Here is a 20,860-nt window from a genome sequence, read left to right as displayed (position 1 = left end):
CCTCATCCCTCTTTCCACGTGAAACTTCTTGACACTCTTTACATTACTGAAACCCACTATTTACCCATATCTCACTATTTACCCATATCTCATATGTCAAGTAATTCATCTTTAACATCCGCGTGTGGACATATGTCTGTTCACACAGTCATGTTTCTGACAGGTTTCAATAACGGGTTTTAATCTCAAATCCACTATCAAACTCTTCAAACAGTGTAGCTGAACAGGTAATGATGATAACGATAGACAGGTGAGACCTTGAGGAAGAGGAGAGGTTGGAAGTGTTCAGGAAAAAAGAGAGAATAACATAGGAGTTGCAGAGAAAGCGATATATCATAGAAAAACTGATGTAAGGTATATTTTGGGAGAGGAAGCCAGCAATAAAAGTCTCTTCTAATGCCGGTTGTCATGTGTCAGGGAAAACTGTCAGCTGAGAAGATACAATCAAAGTGACACTGACAAGTAGCAGGAGTGGGGCTGATATCAAAATCCATTTCTACCCCATTCTTAAAGCTTCTTTGAGAGTTTTTTTCCTTTTTCCTTTTTTTTTTTTTTTTTTTTTACCACTGGAGCGTAGAAACGGGACCTCAGAACAAACTCACACTGACATAGCAACTATGACGTTCTTAAAGGAATATTTCAGCCTTTTTGGGATATACACTCATTCGCTTTCTTTCTGTGAGTTAGATGAGAAGACTGACACCAGTACAGTAATAATGTAGCTGCAAACAAGGTACAATAACCGCATGTTGTCACCAACAGAGACTCCGGGAATTCAGTGTGCTCAGCCAAGGGATAGTCTGACACATAAACCCCTCGAAAACCACAAATTATTGTTTTTATACTTTGTTTTTGTACATTTTAAACCAATGAGATACCAGATACCACTCTTTATGCTAAGCTAAACTAACCGTCTCTTGACATTAGCTTCATATTTAATTCCATCTAACTTGAGTCAAGAAAGTGAGTAAGTTTATTTCCCAAAATCTCAAACTACTCCTTTAATCCTTTGGCAAGCTGTTGTCAATTTGCATGTACAACAAAGACAGACAAACACGGGATCCTGTTGGAGTTACGTTTAACACCACTCGCCAAATGAGAGTCCAGTTTTCAGTGGCGGTTTGGCCTCTTGAAACAACTTTGAGTCCTTAATCACCGTTTTGACCGAATAATGCCAGGGACTATGGAGCGCCAGCAACTAAACACAGCATCAGGAAACTAATTCTTTACTTTAGTTTTCATTTTCATCAGCCACCTCCCAAGAACTGCGAAGATTAGGCAAATTAGACCAATAATGGATTAAAAACTGACTTTGTTTGAAACACTGATCTGCATACAAAGTGGTACAGAATCATCACGTTCTTTGCAATTTATTGTTCTGAGCCCTTGGTGTCTTAATCAGTAGGAAAGCACACACGCAGATGTGGAAAGAGAGATTGAAAATCACATGAAAAGCCGAAGTATTGTCTCTAAAGTTGTCAGGATCTGCTGAGATTTTTTTACCCCGCTCCCAGCTTTCATTTATTTCAGATTTGAAATGAATGAAACTTAATTATTATACATGCTGAATTATTCTAGAACCCATTTTACCCTGTAAAAGTAACATGTTTGTTCAGGCCAGCCAGTTAGAGCATAATTCTCTTCATTTACACAAGAAAGGTGTGGAATTAAATTAGAAAACCCTTTGATCCAGTTTTATAATCTAGCTTTTTATATCTACTGAAATGCATCTGAATGTATTAGTGTCTGTCTGGTAAATTTTTTTGATAACCAGCCCTTAATTGGAAGGCTGTTAGTATCTGTGATGATTAAATATGGACCTGCACCTCTGGTCTGCTGTCTTTTTATGATCCGATGCATTAAAACGTTGAAGAAAACTACTGAAAGCACATCCACGGTTATAACTGTTGGCATTTATCTGACACTCTTAACCAGAGCTAGTACCTGTGTTTGCATCCGAGTATATTATGCAAAATAGTGACATATTCAATTTGCAATGCTGAATAGAAACAGCAAGTTTCAACAAAAAAAGAAAAAAATCCCCACTCCCCAAAAAAAGAAACGCTTTTATGCTTGTTTTAGTCAGAGAGGATTTTTCATCTAGAAAGAAATTATGCAATAGTGATGGGAATGCATTTGTTGAATAAATTATGACCTAGGGATGTTTGCAGCCTAATGTTGTCTGAAAAAATGTCTCTCCACCAAAGCCTCCCTGCAAGTCTTACCCTATCTCTTTCATATACCTCACATATTGGACCTAGTCAGGGGTATGTTATAACCAGCTGTTATGTTACCGTGTGTGGATAAGAAATGTTGAGCCGTAGTTTCCATCATCTCTCTGCTTCTAATCGTGTATCGGAAACATGTTTTGTGCATAAATATGTAATCATTTTTCATAACTTTTAAAATCAGACAGTTGAAGTATTGTTTGGCAAATCACTTGTGCTCCATCTTAGGCTCGTGTCATCTCTTGATTGTCTGGTGCACTTGCTCCTGGTTTAATACTGAACCTGTAGTGAGCCAGGAACTCTTGATCAGCTCACAACCAAACCACCTTCAGCACCGGCCTCCTTTCTTTTCACTTCAAGATGATTGCAGCTGACATTTAATCTCTGCACTCCAAAAACAGGGCTGGACTCTGTTAATGACACATGCATATGGATGAGCCTTCACCGGCAATCGACAGGGCAAATACAAACGTACACATCGGCTGGCTGGATGCTCACCAGCAACAACCAACCCCGCACACTCTCTCTCTCTCTCTCACACACACACACACACACACACACACACACACACACACACACACACACCTGCATATTGTTCTGTGTCATCAGCTGTAGGTATGTTTGCTTTATATTAAACACATACATACTGCCCCGTGTCATGTGAGGATGATCTATGGATGGTCCCACAGTTGTAATTTAAACCAGCAGACACCTAGGAGGTCTGTGTGCGTGCGTGTGCGCGTGCAGGTCTGATTGCCTGCGTGCGCGTGTGTGTGGTATAATCTTTGTTTTTATTTGTGTGTTGCAGATCACGTGTCCGTAGGTGGCCTGGGTGACAGTTTCTACGAGTACCTGCTCAAGGCCTGGCTGATGTCTGACAAGACCGATGAGGAAGGCAAGAAGATGTACTATGATGCCCTGCAGGTAACACACATACACACCCTGCAACCACAACACATAAACACACCAGACAGCTCGTCAGTAGGGGGTGAGGTGACTTTGACTCTTTGAGAATGAAACAGAAGGCTGAGTTGCAATCATACACTTGGCTACAGCTGCAACAAGTAGTCAACTGACCGATTAATGAAAAAGAATTAATCATTTGAGTCATTTATCAAGCAAAACTGTCTAACATTCATTGGTTCCGGCCTCTCATTTCTGAAGATTTGCTGCATTTGTCTGTTTCACGTGATGGCAAAATGAATATCTATGGGTTTTGTACGGCGGCACAAAGCAATACCTTTGAAAACGTCACCAGTGACCTTAAGAAATTTTCAGATTGTCAGTTTTTCATGACATATTATAGTCCAAAGGATAGAAATAACTGCCAGATTAATTAAAAGAAGCCCTAGGCCTAGGCCTCCCACAATCATTGATTGTGTGTCTTATTCATCTTGATCGGGAAGTAAGTTTTGAATTTCATGAGGAGAGTCTGGGCCAAATCTGATGACAAATTCTTGCAACGGCTGATCCACAATTTATGATTGCAATTATTCTTTGTGAAGCCTGGACTTCTAGGACAAATAAATGATGTGTAACATTAGCAAAATGTATGGCTGTTTCAAGCCACTGCCTACAGTATTTACATAAATAACATATTTTAAGCTTATATATAGAATATTTTCCCATGTTTGTGAGTACAATGAAGACTACAACAGTTAAATGTTGATCAGCCAAGATATCCAATTTTGAAAGTTTGTTACATACCAGTGGAGCAAGATATTATTTTTTAGATGCTACTGAATTTAAAAGTTAAGTTATTGCTTCTTAAGTTATTTTTCTTATACTTTCAGTACATTAGTGACAGTATCTCCTATAAAATATGGATATCAGGCTTTTGAATGCGGTTGCCATCCTATTAGATTAGAAAGTCCTCTTAGTAGTAATACTTCCGGCTACAGAAAGTCGTCCTGGTACCATTTCAATGCTTAGTCAGTGGGGAACCTCTTCAACCTGTCTCACACACAGTATTGTGTAGAAAACAAACAAATGAATCATTGGGAATAATACATTTTAGAATAGTAATGTAGAATATATATAAAGGTTTATTAACTTTCCATTGAGTTCTCATGTGGATTTTCTTTTGACAGCTGAAACAGAAATCGTCATTTCTCACCTCTCCGCAGGTCCCTGAAAGCACCATCTGTGTAAATATTGTAAAGCGCTCTTTCTTTTCCAGCCATGACATTATACAGCACTGCTCTCTGTGGCTTGTAATTTTCCAATCTCTTGCACTTCTCAGCACCGAGACCGGTGGTCTGTTTTGTGGCTGAACGACCAGCAGTGATGTTACTTTGCTCTGTATTGCCCTTTCTACACCAGCGTATCAATATGTGAAAACTTAAACACTACACGGGCAACCACTAGAAAAACCCACTGGGAAACTACGGACGTAGAATACAGGACCAGTGGCCTCCGATTTGTAGTTGTGATCATTGTTTACAGATGGTGAGCTGCATGGATTTTCACCCCTCATGCACCCTCTGAGTCATAATAAATGGGTGTTGGATAGTGGACAACAGCAACATCAGCTTTGGATTTTGAAAAGTGGTCATGCTGTTGTATCCATTTATCCCTGCAGGGGATCTTAAAGGAATCCAGTCACCTAAATAACCTTGAAGCTTGCAAGTGTTGCTCCTGAGATAATGAAAGTAAATAATTTAAATGAAGAGCGTGTTAATACCATGTGTGTTTTCTGGGGCAGCTTTGACTGTAACATGGCAATTTTCTTTCACTTTGACCAATTTAATGCCAAATTATCTGATACATGTACATATACGAGCGTGTGATTTTCTAAATTTGATCCTTAGGAGCCTGATAGTGAGTTTGAGCAGATGTGAGGATGACAAAATTACACAAGGACAGGGAGCAGATGAATCTAGTAACAGCAACAGCAATCCCCCTAAAGTAAATATATAGAAACACACACACCCAAGCAGGCAGCTTTTCTCTTTTCAAACCAAGCGTCAACTTAAATAGTGGTGAGAAGCAATGACTTTCTGTAACACACTGTGGAGAAAATTTATTACATGGCGACTAAAATACAGAATTAAACACTCAAGGATACTTGGCGCATAATCCACCCCGTTCTCCAGGGATTATAGGGGTTCTTGATGCAGTTATCAAGAACGCAGCAGGGAGAGAAAGCAGCACAGCTTGGAAATCTGAGACACAGCGGGGGAAAAGAAATGATAACGCTGGTGTCCTTCCTGTGCAATCTGGTTCTTCAAAATCTGGGCTGTGTTAAAGTGTCATTGTACCCGAAATATATTAAAAACCTATGGTACCTCTCACTTTGATCCCTACCTATCCATCCAGATTCTTCACCTCTTTTTCGGGGAATCGTGGCGTGGACACCTGCGATAATCTATACAGCTTCTTATGAGCCTTGCATTTAGATCTATGTTTGCTACTGATGTTTGGGGACCATGTGCGGAAAGCAGCAGTCTATTCTTTATCGATGGGAAAGAAAGAAATGCTTCTGTTCGTATTTTTAAATGTAATTACTGACGATTTAGAAGCATAAACCAAGTGCCATTCAGTTCTGTAGTACTGGTGCTGTGGCTAAAAACTATGTGGTATAATTGGGAGTCTGCTCAACACTTAAAATAAGTTTCATTGTATAAAATGGGAAAACAGGAACAGTTGCACTTCTTTTATATACTGTATGTTAAACAAACACAGTTGATTTTCAGAAATTGTTGCAGTAGAAAGAATTTTACATGACAAATACATTCATTGCATAAAATTTACACTCTGAAATTAACCTGGTAATGAGAAGAGGATCATTACAGGTTATGGGACCGAAAATGGTTTTGTCCCCATTGTTCGACAGGGGATTGAGGACCAATCCTAACACACCCTCAAAACCCTTCTTTACTCCTTGTTTTTCCAAGGCGATAGAGACCAACCTGATGAGGAAGTCGAGCGGTGGGCTGACCTACATAGCGGAGTGGAAGGGGGGGCTGCTGGAGCATAAGATGGGTCACCTGACCTGTTTCGCAGGTGGCATGATCGCTCTGGGGGCTGATGGGGCGCCCAGTGACAAGACGGGCCACCAGATGGAGCAGGCCGCCGAGATTGCCCGCACCTGTCATGAGTCTTACACCAGGACTGGTAAATAACACACACACACACACACACACACACACACACACACACGTGTTTCTGAAGAATGAAAGACACTTAGGATTTTTAATGTTTTGCAGTGAAATTGGTCACTAGTTTTAAATTTTGATTTAGTTGGATACTTGCAAATGCAAGTTTGGTCATTATTTCTTCAGTTCATTGTTTTCAATTTTTGTTTTAGACTAGTTAAAAAAATTTTAATTTCTGTCAAATTAATTCATAAGTGTTTATTTATTCGAAAGTAGCTTGAGTCTCATTTTGAAGAGAGTTCCTTGTAAAAAAAAAAGGTATTGGTTGCCAAATATGTTTCTAAATATTGGCTTTTGCCAATATTGCTCATTTCAATAAGTTATTACTTTTTCACTCATTACGTTATTTTTCTTCAATTAAATTAGTGACAGCATCTACTCCTCTAAATAGAAATGTCAGGTTTTTTTAATGCTGATACTTTTAAGCAGGAAAGTCAAATTAATAGGAAAGTTAAATTAGTGTTTATTCAAAGAAAAGTGGTTTTAGTCTAATTTAAAAGTCTTATTTTAATCAATGCCATGTGTCAAGGGTATGTATGTTTTTTTTTGTCTTTTTTACTCTTCAATAAAATGATTGTATTTTTCTCCCTCAATTTAATCCATCCCCAAGTCGTGTTGTGAGTGACCATGTTTCAGTTACCACCAGCAGTTGAATAGCAATATTTTTTGAGTGAACACTGAGCTGAAGTCGTAGACATTCTGCACTGTACCCATATGCATAACAAAAATGTAATATTATGTAAACGCGGGTAAATAAAACAAACAGTCAAGCAAAAAGAAAAAACTTAGTCACTTAGTCCTTTAAGGCTAAACATGATCTTTGTTTTCCCTATTTTTTAGGCAGCAACATTAGGCTGTGTTTCTTTACAACCCCAGTATTTCCTTATTATGTTCTCCTCTTCCGCAGCTTTGAAGCTGGGTCCAGAGGCGTTCCGTTTCGATGGCGGGGTCGAGGCCATCGCCACCCGCCAGAACGAGAAATATTTCATCCTCCGTCCCGAGGTCATCGAGACCTACATGTACATGTGGAGGTTCACCCACGACCCCAAATACAGAGAGTGGGGCTGGGAGGCCGTTCAGGTAAAATCTTGGTCAAATCAAAATGAAGACGGTTTCTTGTAATATTTCGTTTAACAGCAGGTGGGCAATTTGGGCAAAAAGTTCTCATATGGTTTCTTACTGCTCAAAGAACTTGAGCAGATAAGAGACTTTATTTCAGGCAGTTAAGTAAGGGACTAACATTGAAATACTTGGCTTTTTCACATGCTCTACAAACACAACAAACAAATCAGAAAGGAAGCTAACAGAAGGTCAACTTATTTCACTTATTTTTATATTTAGGTTTAGCTGTATTTTAAATACATAAAGAGCTCGATTGATGTTGCCACTCACTGATGCCCCCTCACTGTCTTTATCTCTTCCTGTTGTGTCGGTCTGTATTACTCTCTCTCATCCAGGCCTTGGAGCAGCATTGTAAAGTAGAAGGAGGCTACAGCGGCGTCAGAGACGTCTACGCTTCATCTCCAAATCACGACGATGTACAACAGAGCTTTTACTTGGCAGAGACACTCAAGTAAGACACAGAAAAACTTGACATCTTTATATGCACACCCTTCACATTTGGCCTCTTATGATTGTGCTGTCATTGCATTTTACTGAGGGACTGGAACTCCGCATCCCCAAGCTGACAGAGATGTCAAGTCACACAAACACACACACACACACACAAACAATGTTGTCATTCTCTCAGACAAGCTCCAGAGCGTAGCTAAGGTCACTGGCAAGGATACTTCTCTACACAGTCCCACTCAGACACACACACACACACACACACACACACTCACATATTGAGTCAATTAGAGAGTTTTGCTGTACAGAATGTTTCAGTCTCAGTATGAACTACTAACGCAGAATGGATACGATATTAGGCTGAGAAACGACACAAAGAGTGATAACTGAATGACGAAGAGCAGGACTTTTAAAACAAACCAAATGTTTGTGCCTTTAGTCACTTGGCCCCCCAATACCTGACCAGTGGATCGGTACCAAAATCTTTTCTGTGTCTGTGTCAGATACTGTAGCTCTGTACCGCACACACTGCCACTTCAGAACTGTATGTTAACCATTTTGCGTTCATACTGTACATTGTCATCTTTGGAAGAGGAAGCTGATGACGTTTTGAGTCAAAATCGGTGCCTTTGAAGAGTCAGTGGATCCCAACCAGGGAGTCGGGATTCTTTTCAAGCAGTTGAAAGATACATTTGAGGGTTTGTGGGATGATTAAGAAGAAAAAACATACATCCAAACTTTGCCCTTTTTTTTTTAGAAAAGTGGAAGGACTGACCACAACTCCCAGACACACGCAACTAGTAATTATGGTTACATATAGACATTGCCTCATTTTTTTTTCCTTGAAGTATTTATGGGGCATTTGTGTGCCTTTTTCCCATGGCAGACGGTGGAGATCTGACAGAAAAAGAGTATTGGTGCAGAGTGATTGGCAGGTTAGAAAGGTCCCTGGTTGGACTCAAACTGGGGACGTCTCAATTACATGGGGCTTAAAATCCTAAAACCACCGGGATGACCCGAGATTGTTTTGTTTAAGGGGACATAAACCAAAAGCGCTGCTCTAGACCGCAGGGGTTTTTCTTACGGGAGAACGTTTTCATTCTGCAGGTCTATTAAAGGTACCCAGTGGAGTTTTCCACCACCAGTGGTGCTGTGGAGGAATATTTTAACATTTATCATCATTTATCATCATCATATCATTAGCCAGTCACATGTTCTGCCACTGCATGCACGAGAGTGACTAGATACAAATATGCGTCCAATCTAGAGGACAATAAGTTGTATCTAGATAACATAAAAATATGTCAATAAAGAATATGAGAAGGCTGCATGGATATACACTGTATCCAGTCCATCCAATACGCAATGTTAATATAAGTGTGTTTGTTTACCATGAAAATAGTGTAAGCTACTACAATGCCATAAAAAAAGGTAGAGAGGTTTCTTTACTGCTGACTTCTCACCCCAGATCCAGAGTGTTTTTCTGAAGGTACTGTTGTTAAAATGAGCCATGAGCCAGGTGAAACCACATATTGTGGCCTGAAGACAGCTTGAACAGATTTTATTACTCTATGACATTTTTGAGTAAAATCCAGCCACAATAAATCTAAATGATTTATCCTGTGAGGAGCAACATGAAAATAATTAGACACAGATTTTGTACAAGCTGACGGCCCTGAATGCTGAGCTTACTTTCAGTAAAAGACTGAAAGCGCACACATTTCTGCAAATCATATATTGGGTCTTTTAATAGACACATAGGTTGCTCAAACTCTATTCCAAAAGAATTTCCAACTGAATGCCTCTGCGAAGTTAGACCTCAAACAGAGAAAGTCAGAAAGTGTGAAAAACACCAGTTACTACTTCTCCCTTCCTCTTAATAGTCGCTTGATGTTTTTTTTACTTAACTGCTGTTTTGTGCGCATCTGATTCATTCAATGTGTGTGAGGCCGTGCGTGCGTAGCCGCAAATAGCTCTTTAAAAGTGTTGTCAGCCACACAGTGTGATGTCTGGTGGCTAATAGAGCTTTCCTCCTCAGACCGCTCTCCAACTGTGTTCAGGAAGACGGTCTGCTTAAACCATGAGTAAAAATTCCAACAACAGTTTAACAAGTGTGAAAGTTTATGTACATGTGCTGTGTGTGTGTGTGTGTGTGTGTGTGTGTGTGTGTGTGTGTGTGTGTGTGTGTGTGTGTGTGTGTGTGTGTGTGTGTGTGTGTGTGTGTGTGTGTGTGTGTGTGTGTGTGTTTTTGTTTGTTTGTGTTTTTGTTTGTTTGTGTCTTGATTTCTGTGTGTCTACCGATGCAAAGGGGAAATAAGTGGAGAATTTCCACGTTAATATGATATTTTGCTAGATTTGATCAGTACTTCTCACTTTGTTGGTTGTATTTGAGCAGCCAGTTCAGGCAAAGTAAGAGCTGCCAGAGTTCTTTTTTTTTTTTTGTTTATCTGCGGTTCGCTGATAGCATTTAATTAACTGTAAAAGCCGCAATTTCAAGCACGTGTAGTTTTTAAAAATCAGATGTAATGCTGCCTTTCACTGAAAGTGTGGAAGTGACCTTATGAAGTTCATTATAAAATGAGGAGACACAGATAAACCTGCCTTTAATACCATTAAAAGACGGAAAATTTCCCTCTTCCTCACATTCAAAAATAGACCACACTTTTGACCAGACAGTAGTCTTTATACAAAAAGCATAAAACATAATGTTGTCTGATGCTTTCAGACCAAACGTCCAAAACCCAAAGATGTTCAGTCTATTATTATGCAAGACTTAAGAAAACAGACAAATATTCGCATTTGGAACCAGGTTGGAAGCTGTACCCACTGAAATGTTTGACATTTTTGCTTAAAAAATGACTAATTGAGTGTCAAAGTAGTTGCCAAATAATTTTCTGTCAGTCGATGAATGTTTTAATCGCCTAATTGCTTCAGCTCTAAATGTGACCACTTTGGAACTATGTTTGACGATGATGAATGAATGAAATCATTTTAAATGTGAGTATTTTAATTATCCTTACGGCTACCGTAATATTATCATTGTCATAATGGCTTAAAAAAGATTCTTTGTTCACTTTACATAGAAAACAAATACAATAACTTCTAAAAGAAGCAGGAGCTTTGTATACTGACCGATATGTTGCAGACTTAATCCCATGAGCTGACGTTTTGGCAGAAGAGCACCTTCTTCAAAGTCTGATTTTCTTTGTTTATTTATTTATAATATATTTTACACCTTTGATTGATTTTTTGGTTTAGATGATAAAACAGCTGGTTGGCTAGCTAACCATACTCGGTCAGCTAACCTTCACCATCCCGCTGTTACCACATCTGATTCGCACACAAGCTGACCTGCATGTCAGAACTGGCGTCTAGTGGCACGATAATATAAATGCTAGTCATCTTATTAAATGAACCCGGTTCGTATACTTCAGATTGTATTTAATCCGTTAACCAGTGCAGAAGTGGACCTGATTGATGGCATCAGTCCGGGCGGACGGATTTGTGATGCACAAGCAAGTCCACTGTACTCGTCTGTCTCCCACATTTCCTCCAAATTTATCGTCCTCTCTGTGTCCTTCACTCCCTCCGAAATTTTGATGGCCTGTCCTGCATACTCCACCGATTTCCTCCCCTTGTTCATATCCTCCTCTCGCAGACACGCGCACACACACAAGGCAGCTGTTAACAGTAAGTCAAGGTAAAGCTAACGGAGCCCGATGTGGGCAAGGTGCCATCCAACCCAGCTTTTTTATAGGCCGTAAATTTTAACACGCGTCACCTCTATTCCTGATTAACACACACACAGACACATTCACAATTTAATTAAGATGGCTGGATTCCTTTTGCAGATCGATCAGTGGATAGTTTTCTGCTGACCGGTATCAAAAAGTCCACGAATGTTTTCGTAGGTAGGATTAAATCTTTCCGAGGAAGAAAAAAGAAGAAAATGAAAATCTCTCATTGGCATCATCTCAGTTTAGAGCCATCCCACAGACAACTTGAAGAAAAATATGAGCGTAATTGACCACCAGCTTGGACAGTAACACAATAATTACCTCATCCATCATATCCCATGATATCAGGGCCAGATCTCACTGGACACAGAAAATATCAATCCCATTTAGCAGCAAACCCATAAATCTAATCCTTCAAATGTTACTCCGGGATCTTGGCATCGTGCAGAGCCACTTCCAGCATTCATCTTCCCACTGCTGCCAAGGACACGGTCGTACTTCACACTGTTGTCTGCCTTCAATCAGGCTGCTTTCTAGTGGTGTGTTGGCAGGCAGAGGAGGATGGGGACTTGTTATGGAGGTTGATGGCTTCCTGGACAACCAGCTCTCTCCCTCTGCTGAATCATTAGTACTAGTCATCTGTTTCACTGTGTCACACTTTTTTTTTAGGTTGTCTCTTTTCTTTAGGTGTATTTTCCCCTCTTTCTCACACGTGACCTTTCAGCTGGCCCATGTGTTTTGTTGGTTCCATTGGTTGTTTCTTAGCTTCCCGCTTGCTGTCGCTGGTTACGGTAAACACGGGTAAAAAGTCGCGTGCTATACACTTCCCAAAGTTGGGAAAACGCATCCACAGTTTTGAGGAGGTCATAAGGCCTTTAGCCCACCGCATCCACCACAGATATCAGACGAAAAAGACAATCGTCGTTGCAAAGTTCCGTTCAGCGTTAACTGGCTGACAGCGAGCTCAGCTAGCTTGCTGTGCGTTGCGGTAGCTGTTTCTGTGGTGAAAATTTGCAAAAGCTTTGACCCTCATTTATTATAGTATTAACATTATTTACATTATTCACAAACAATCACTAAACCAGATGATTTTTTACTTTGTTCGTCTAGAATCTGTTTGGGATGTCAGGGAAAATGTCATGTTTTTGGATGAAGATTTGCTGTATTAACAGACCACTTATTCTATATCATAATGTTGTAAACACATAATAAAAGCACAAACGCCAAAACATTCTGAGCAGTCACCACGACTATTATAACAGTAAGATGACCAGCTGATCCCAGACCTGTGCTGGCAGAGAACTGATCTAATTAGCGCCGCTCTGTAAATAGCGGCCGATGTTTGTCAGACTGTTGTAGAAAAAGGTCTCATTTTATTCCAGCTCTGTGAGCCCTTCACACTCTACATTATATTATTGAACCCGTCAGACATTTGCTGAATTGTAGGCGCAGGGTGATCACAAGCAGCAGATGTCAGTCTTCACAACACGGCACAACCACACTTTCTTTATGGACGAGTAGTTAGAGGACAAAGTAGCTGAGTCGGAGCGCTTTGTTTTTGCTGAAACGAATAAGGGGAAACTTTCTTTTTTTTTTAATTCTGTTTTTCTACCTTTCCTGAATTTATTACCTTGGACCAGCGACTGTCTCTGAAAGCCACTTTATTTACTCACCTTGGTAACAGTCCTTTGATGGATAATGTTATTTTTAGGGGGGGCTTCACAAGATCTGATGACACCGGACCGCATAATTTAATCACTTCGAGTTTCATAAACTGGTGTGAGCCCGAGCCGCACCCATCCTCCTCCCTCAATTCCACATCCGTTTCATCACTTTTTTGGCAGGACCACCAATAAATATTGCAGAAGCTGAAACACAACTCAGAATAATATCAACACAGAGAAGATTAAACAGTGTGTATCCTCAACGGAGTCATCTTTAAAAAGAAGTGAAGACAGGAGTGGAAGCTTGATTATGTAATCAAAACATTGTTTACCCTCCAGATTTCATTGAAAGCATTTTTACTTTAGTTCCCATGAATCGTCCGCACTGCACGAAAATAGATGATAATCAGGTAGAACGGCAGATTTTTAACCTCGACTTTATTTTGGATAATTTATTGCAAATTCTGCTATAGTTTGAAACTCTGCTATAATAATTACTCAGGGTCCACTTCTCCAGAGCTTTCCATTGCGTGAGATTTCCCCAGTTGTCAGGGATGACACATATTCAGCTACAGTAACGTTAAACTAGACTTTGTTTGGTGGGGGAGCCCTGGTAACTGCATCATTAGTAAGCCTTTGACCGTTATTTTCTAGTTTATGGGGTGTTGTAAGAGGTTATACTGACGCTTTTATACAAAATTCAGACTTAAGAATTCTGCTTACATTTTTGCTTAATTTGTCTTTTTACTATTGTGTCACATTTTCCTTTTTCCCATTCTTGATGGTGAAACCAGATTTATGGTGGCATCTGGGTTTAAGCTCATGAAAATACCAAAGTGTCAGAGAACTGCTTGTGGTGGTTGTACTACCACCACGAAAATAGAGCCTTTGGTCACAACACATGTGCTTTTAGTTATAGTATCTTAAAAAATTAATTTTTTCATTTTAACAGGTATACCTGTTTGTTATGACTGTGGCTGTGGAGTTGCTGGCGTACCATGAGAGCCAGTTCTGTATGATCTTTCTTTTTCTTTCTTTTTTTTTTTTTGTTAAATAATTTTTTTTTCCTCCTTATTTGTCACCTCCAGGTATCTCTACCTGCTCTTCTCCGACGACGACCACCTACCATTCGATCACTGGGTCTTTAACACCGAGGCCCACCCTCTGCCGGTCATCAGGAAGGACAAAACAGACAGACCCAACGAAGTGGAGTAGTGGACCATCCGGCGCTGACATCCAAAAACAAGTGCGAGAACCTCTGATCCTGTATACCTGAGCCTCCAGCTGTCTGTCTGAAACAGTTTAGCCATTTGGAGTCCCCAGTGGTTACAGATGCCTCTTGATCGAATTTCACTTTTTATTTTTTAATGGGATCAAAACTTAATTCAAGCCTGTTGGAGCTGAATTCTCGTGGTAGAGTCCAGTTTTGTTTCTTTGTTGTTGTTGTTTTTTTAACGTTCAGGTCTGGTTGAGTCCAGACGCTGACGCAAACCAACATTTTCACTGCCGGATAATGTGATAACGTGTCAAAATGTAACAAATTGTCCCTCCCAGTGACTTTAAAACCATAATGTGATCAGTTACAGGATAATCCAGTGATATCTTCAGACTGGTAACGTACGTTTTTAATATTCTCACATTATAAAAATGGTACTTTCTGAGGATATTATTAGAGTTCTATTTCACTACCACAGTTTATCGCATTTCCGGCTCGTTCAGAAGGGGCGATCTGACCAATTATCGCGTTTTTCATCAGTTATTATGTTGTTAGAAGCTACAGCTCTCTGTTTTTTTCTTTGTGAAGGGGAACACTGACAGATCTGAACCAGTTGTCTCCCTAGTGTGGATATTTGGACCACGGTCCTTAGGCACCAAAACCAGAAAAACTCCAGCTCTCGTCTGAGGATCGCAAGGTGGACTTGGTGAGCTAAAGGGTGCTCCGTTCACTTCACACGTATTGTTTTCTTGCACCAACACTGGTGCCACCACCACCACCACCACCCAACCTCTACACCGTCTTCAGAGACACATTTTGTTTTTCTAAAAACATGTGGTTGGGCCTTCGGGAGTAAAGAAAAGACGCAGCACACCCCCAGCCTCTTTTTATGAACCTTCGTCACCCTTTACCTGAACACCTGACTCCTTCCGGCTTTTGGACTCTGGATTTATTTCCCTTTCTCACATTTGCACCAATATTTCTGGGGGTTTGACCGATACAGGTATTGCAAAGCTGATGACTTTTTTTCCAACTGACAGTCAATATTTGTGTAAGTTTCCCAAACTTTAATCTTACAGCATTGTTCATTTGGTTTTTTGTTTTTGTATTTTCCCCTCACTAATAATTACAATTGTGCCATTTTTCCCCCTCATTTTTTAAAGTTAACTGGAAAAAAAAACTTTTGAGAGTAAAAATAATGAGGGGCCACTTTTCTGGGGCTTTCACCTGCATCCTATAGCCTTCCTCATTGATTTACAGTCACTCCGCCATTGTGGGGACGAGTGAGGCCATGCGGAGTGGTTGAGAGCCCTGGAAAAATTTAGTAAGCGGACCTGAAATCTTGCTTTTGTTCTTTTGGAGTCAACAGACTCCCTCTGAAACGTTTTAGATCCAGGGACACTGAAAGTCTCAACTTAAGAGGATACGGATTGATCGTATGAATGCACATTCGTACAGTCTGATTCCAGCGTCACATTAGGGGTCTCCCATAGACATCCAGTATAGTCCTGATATCAGTATCGGCAAACATGTGTATCGGTAGGACCTGTCATTTAGTGTTGTATCGCTTCTTCTCACCTCCGTCCTACAGTCCCAGCATAGGGCAGGGCTGTAGGATCTCCTCTCCTCTGTGAGGAGACGCAGACTCTCGACTTCACCTCCACGCAAACAAAAACACCTGCACACACACACTCACACACTCACAAGAAGCCATAGTGATTCAGTACAGCTTTACCATTCTGTCGTCTAGACTCTTGTTTCCTTCATCCTGCACGTTTGGGGGGCGTGTGACTGTGTCCGACACAAACTGTGCGTTGCTCTTTCTGTTGCGCAATTCAAGTCCGACGAGAGTTCAACCGATCAAAGTCACGTTCGCTATTTAGCTGGGTTTTATGGTAAAGATCTCTCCAGATGCCACACAGGACTGTAGCCAGATTAAATCCAGTTTAGTCTTCAATCTAGTGCCTTCACTGTTGAAAAGGATTCAGAGGGAGGGACAGCTCACACAAACACAAAAGAGTAGAGTTTTAAATAGCATCGTAGCTTTAAGTGAAGTTCCCATGACTCAGATAAGGATTATACCAAAACTGGGCAAGTCTTACTTTTTAATGGGATATTCAATGTAACTTTGGCTTGAAAGTAGCCCAAAAGCTGGCTTCTCTGTGATAAGTGGGAGATCAGACCACCAAAGGTCCACCCAAAGAGATTTAAAAAACAGGAACAACAAGTCTTGTGTGCTTATACTGTTCTTTCTCCCAGGTTCAAGTTTGGCCAACCCTTAACCGTCGTTTAATGGTTTGAGGACAGTGCAGGGCCTAGTCACAAGTTGGACAATTGCTTGTCTACACTGACATCCAGTGGTGAGCGTTTCCTGTTGCAGCACACAGGAGACCTGGGCTAAATGTCTGCAGCCTGTAAAGTTTAGACGAATACATTCGTTCTTCTCCAGTTATCACTGATTTTTGGTTGAAACCTTTTAACTCAAACACGAGTGGCGACTTTTTGGAAACAGGGAAAAAGAACACCATTTTAAACTCGGTGGATAATGTCACGTGTTGTTGCGACAGAGTCCAATAATTACAAGAGATCTGCTCATAAGAGAAAGTTTTTTTTTTTTTTTAAATGTAAAAAATCACCAGACCTGGATCTTTAAAATGACATATTTCATTGATATTGGAGCTTCAAGTACATGTTTTAAATGAGTGAGTCGTTAAGTTTGCCAGGTATTCATTAGTTTGAGCCTCCCCCTTTTATATTTCAAGGGGGAAGTGACACAGAAAAGTGATGGATCATACTGGGGGCCGCTCGCACCTCCTCCAGCTCCCCTGCTCCTCCACTTGAGCTTTAAGCAAACTTAATTGTCACTGGGAGATCTGGCAGATGGCGAGTCATTAGAAAGTTCAGTCAACAACAGCGTCGCTGCCAAAAGTACTTACGAGAATAAAGATCATCTTTATTTATAGAGCACTTTTCAAAATCCAAGTGCCTCACAAGGCAGCAAAATTAAACAGACAAGTCATAAAACCATCAGATTTAAAAAGAGAACACATAGAAACAGTTTACTGTATAAAACCAGTTCAGTGAAAACAGATAAAAGACAGTTCAAAGAAATTTAAAACTCAAGTAAGAGCAGGAAAGGCTCTCCGACAAAAGTATGTAGTAAGACGGGACTTCAAAGAAATGACTGAGTCAGCCGACCTGATTTCCTCGGGCAGATGGTTCCAGAGCCTGGAGGCCGGGACTGCGAACGCTCTGTCCCCTGTCTGCTTTAAGTAGATTCATTTATTTCGTCTGCCTGACAGAATGCCGAGAGTTGGCTGAACCGAGTGACAGTTTAAAACTGCAGTTCTCAGCAGGTTTAAAAGACATTCAGCCCAGGTGTCTCAGAGCAGGATAATAAATCTGACAGAAACATGTAACAGAGAGCCACTATAAAAAAAAAAAAAAAGAGTCTAAACAGTCTGTTAAAAAAAACATAGTCTTTTCCCATGTTCCAGCCTCAGTGTGTTTGTTTTTTACTGAGTTTCACAAAAAACAAAACAAAACCTAGAATTCACTAAAGGATAAAGTGATTCTCACCTGATTTTTATGTCTAGACATTGAAAAAGTTGTAGTTTGCTGCTGCAGAAAGATGCCGATGACAGTACGAGGTATGTAGCTCGGATTGTCTTCGGATTTACAGAAAGCAAATGAGCTGCCGATTGTGCTGCATTCCCGTGTGTTCAAATTTTTAAATCCAGTTGAATCCCAGATGTCACATCTTATTTCATGGGAAGAATTTAAAACAAAGTGAACAAAACAAGCATCAATTTCATTTTTTAAAAAAAAAAAAAAAAATGTATACATTGAACCCTCCTCGTGTAATAACCAACACTGACGTGTGAGTCGGTGAAGCTTTCCCATTCAAATCTACTAGTGTTGAATCATTTCTGAGCTGTGAGAAATCCCTCCACATTCTTTCTATCACTGTACAGACGACAGTGTCGACGTGTTTAATCTGTGTTTTTGTTTAATTAGAGTTGGTTTAGAGGCATTTATTATATTATCCATGTGATGATGTATTGTACTGGTTGATTTTGCTCATTGTGTTAATTTATTCTGTAGTAGTGAACATAGGACTTGGGAGGTGTTGGGATCTGACCCCCAGGTGGCGCTGTGGGCTTCACGGGTCGGAAAAGAAGGCTGGACCCTCAAAACAAACTTTTCGGGGGTAACTGCGCATTTGTCTGCCAAAGATAACGTCTTGAACCGATGTCGGTGACGAATTTAAAAAGGGTCCTAAGTTTTGCGTTTTTAAAATCGCGTATTTAAGACCACAGTAATCAGCTGTGAAGCCGCCACCGTGGTCTCACAGTAACTAGATATATCACCAATAATTCGTAGATGTTTGGAAATTCTACATGTTGTACGTTTAAGAGATGTTAACTGTGGCAGAAAGAGGGTGGAGAGCCCACCTGGGAGTCAGTCAATCAAACAACCTTAGAGGACGACAGGAGCTGTTTGAATGTACAATCCAATGTGAAGTGAAGAATATTTTATATGCATTTGTCTTTGTCGATTCACTTCTATGTGCTTTTATTTTGTTTTGTTTTGTTTTTCTTTTATCCTGTAAAGCACAACGAGTCGAAGCGACGTGTGCAGGCAGAGAAGAGTCTGTTCGCAGAGTAAGAGGGGGCCGATGGGCCTGCTCTTCGTCTGATGGCCGTCAGACGCAGCGACGACCACCTGTTAATGTAGGAAATTATCCAAATCTGCCACGTGAGGCGGATCGGTACGTGGTAGACGCGCGTTTTTTCGACTTACAGTTTTGAGGATCTCAAAGACGAACACGGACATATGGGGAATTTCAGCATTATAGTAAAAACCAGGTCAATTTAAGTGTTAATCGTACAGTCTAGTGTTAAGATACTGAAGCTGCTTGATAGGAATATAGAGAAAAAGAGATGACGGAGTCAGAAACCTGAATCTTTGACCTCTGATTCTTCCACTAATGCTGAGAGCTGATGTTTCTGACGGCTTATGACGAGCCTGTAGTGACATGATTCTGCTTCGCGAGTATTTTAGTTTCTGTATGACAAGTACGGACAGTCACTGAAATCCGCTTTTGGAGTTTCTTTATCTGACAAGTTGAGATAAAGATGTTTTTGGTTTTGTTTTTTTGGGGGGGTTTTTTTCACCTTATTGGCCCAAAGCAGGCCAGTAAAGTCGTTTAATGTAGCTCAGTCTTCACTATAAAGACTCTTTAATGTTGATCTTTTTTTTTTTTTTTAATTTAAATTTGATCTTGAGCCTGCAAATTCAAAAACTTGAAAGTTTCAAGTTAGTGTTGGTAAATGTTGAGCTTGGGACCAATGAGAATGACTTTCCTTTTAGAAGGCATCAGCCAAGGGTTTCAGCCGTGCTGGTTTTATCCAGGCAGTCGAATGAATGTTTTGGTAAAACACCGTTAGATAAGTTAACACAGTTCACCTCGGTCTCTGCACACTGTTGTCATTTAAGGTCAGAAGTCAGACATTCCCATTACAAACGTCAGTCTGGTTTTCACGCACTGGGAGGCTGCAACCAACGATTGCTTTCAACATCCCGTTAGTCCTGCCAGTTATTTTCTAGACCAACGGATGAATTGTTTGGTCCATAATATGCCACAAATTAGTAAGACGATGTCCATCATAGTTTCCCGGAGTCCAGGGTGACATGTTCAGGATACCCCGTTTTCGTCCGACCAGCAGCACAAAACTCCAAAAAATGTTCAGTTTTCGATGATATAAAAACATAAAAAACAGCAGGAAGTCCACACATTGGAGAAGCTTGAGCCAGAGAGTGAGTGGAGTTGCTGCCTTCAAAAAATGACCGAAACGATCGATCGATTATCAAATAGTGGCTGATTACGTTTCTGTCAGTCGATTAATCGATCAGTCGTCGCACCCGTAGATTTATGGTCCGGCAGGAGAAACACGGCTCACCCTCGTTTGAAATAGTTACGGCATCTGCCGTAAAAGCTGGCGCTATTTCAGCCGAGTTTCAGTGTCGTTCCCTCTTGATTCAAATGTGGACACACTATGGAGTTGCCCTCTGGTGGTAGCGTTCACCTCCTTGTCTTGAAAACACCGAGGAGCAGAACTCCTGTAGAGAAAAATGCCCATCTTGAGGCTCCAGTGCATCATTAAGGTACTGATGCTGCCTGGATTTGATTGGAGCCAACCTTTGTTGATTCTGATGACCTTAGTCCACTTATCAAACTTGAATTTTTTTTTTCTTTTTTTGGCGGGGGTAGGGGGGTCGTAGATTT

General features: G+C 40.5%; 1 protein-coding gene across 2 annotated transcripts in view; it reads left to right on the top strand.

Moving 5' to 3' along the window:
- man1a1 (mannosidase, alpha, class 1A, member 1) overlaps positions 1-18,019 on the top strand; it is a 133,864-nt gene extending 115,845 nt beyond the window's left edge. For both annotated transcript variants that reach the window (XM_040125361.1, XM_040125360.1), the window contains exons 8-12: positions 3,037-3,152; positions 6,125-6,344; positions 7,293-7,465; positions 7,843-7,958; positions 14,444-18,019. In XM_040125361.1, coding sequence (XP_039981295.1) covers positions 3,037-3,152; positions 6,125-6,344; positions 7,293-7,465; positions 7,843-7,958; positions 14,444-14,570 — 752 coding nt within the window. In that variant the 3' untranslated portion in view covers positions 14,571-18,019. The remainder of the gene's footprint in view (positions 1-3,036; positions 3,153-6,124; positions 6,345-7,292; positions 7,466-7,842; positions 7,959-14,443) is intronic.
- Positions 18,020-20,860: the final 2,841 nt, after the last annotated feature.

This window comes from Xiphias gladius, chromosome 4 (genome assembly GCF_016859285.1).
Source record: "Xiphias gladius isolate SHS-SW01 ecotype Sanya breed wild chromosome 4, ASM1685928v1, whole genome shotgun sequence".
In the NCBI taxonomy this organism is placed as follows: domain Eukaryota; kingdom Metazoa; phylum Chordata; class Actinopteri; order Istiophoriformes; family Xiphiidae; genus Xiphias; species Xiphias gladius.
Note: the sequence above shows the minus strand (reverse complement) of the source record. Positions and strands in the feature narration are given on the sequence as shown.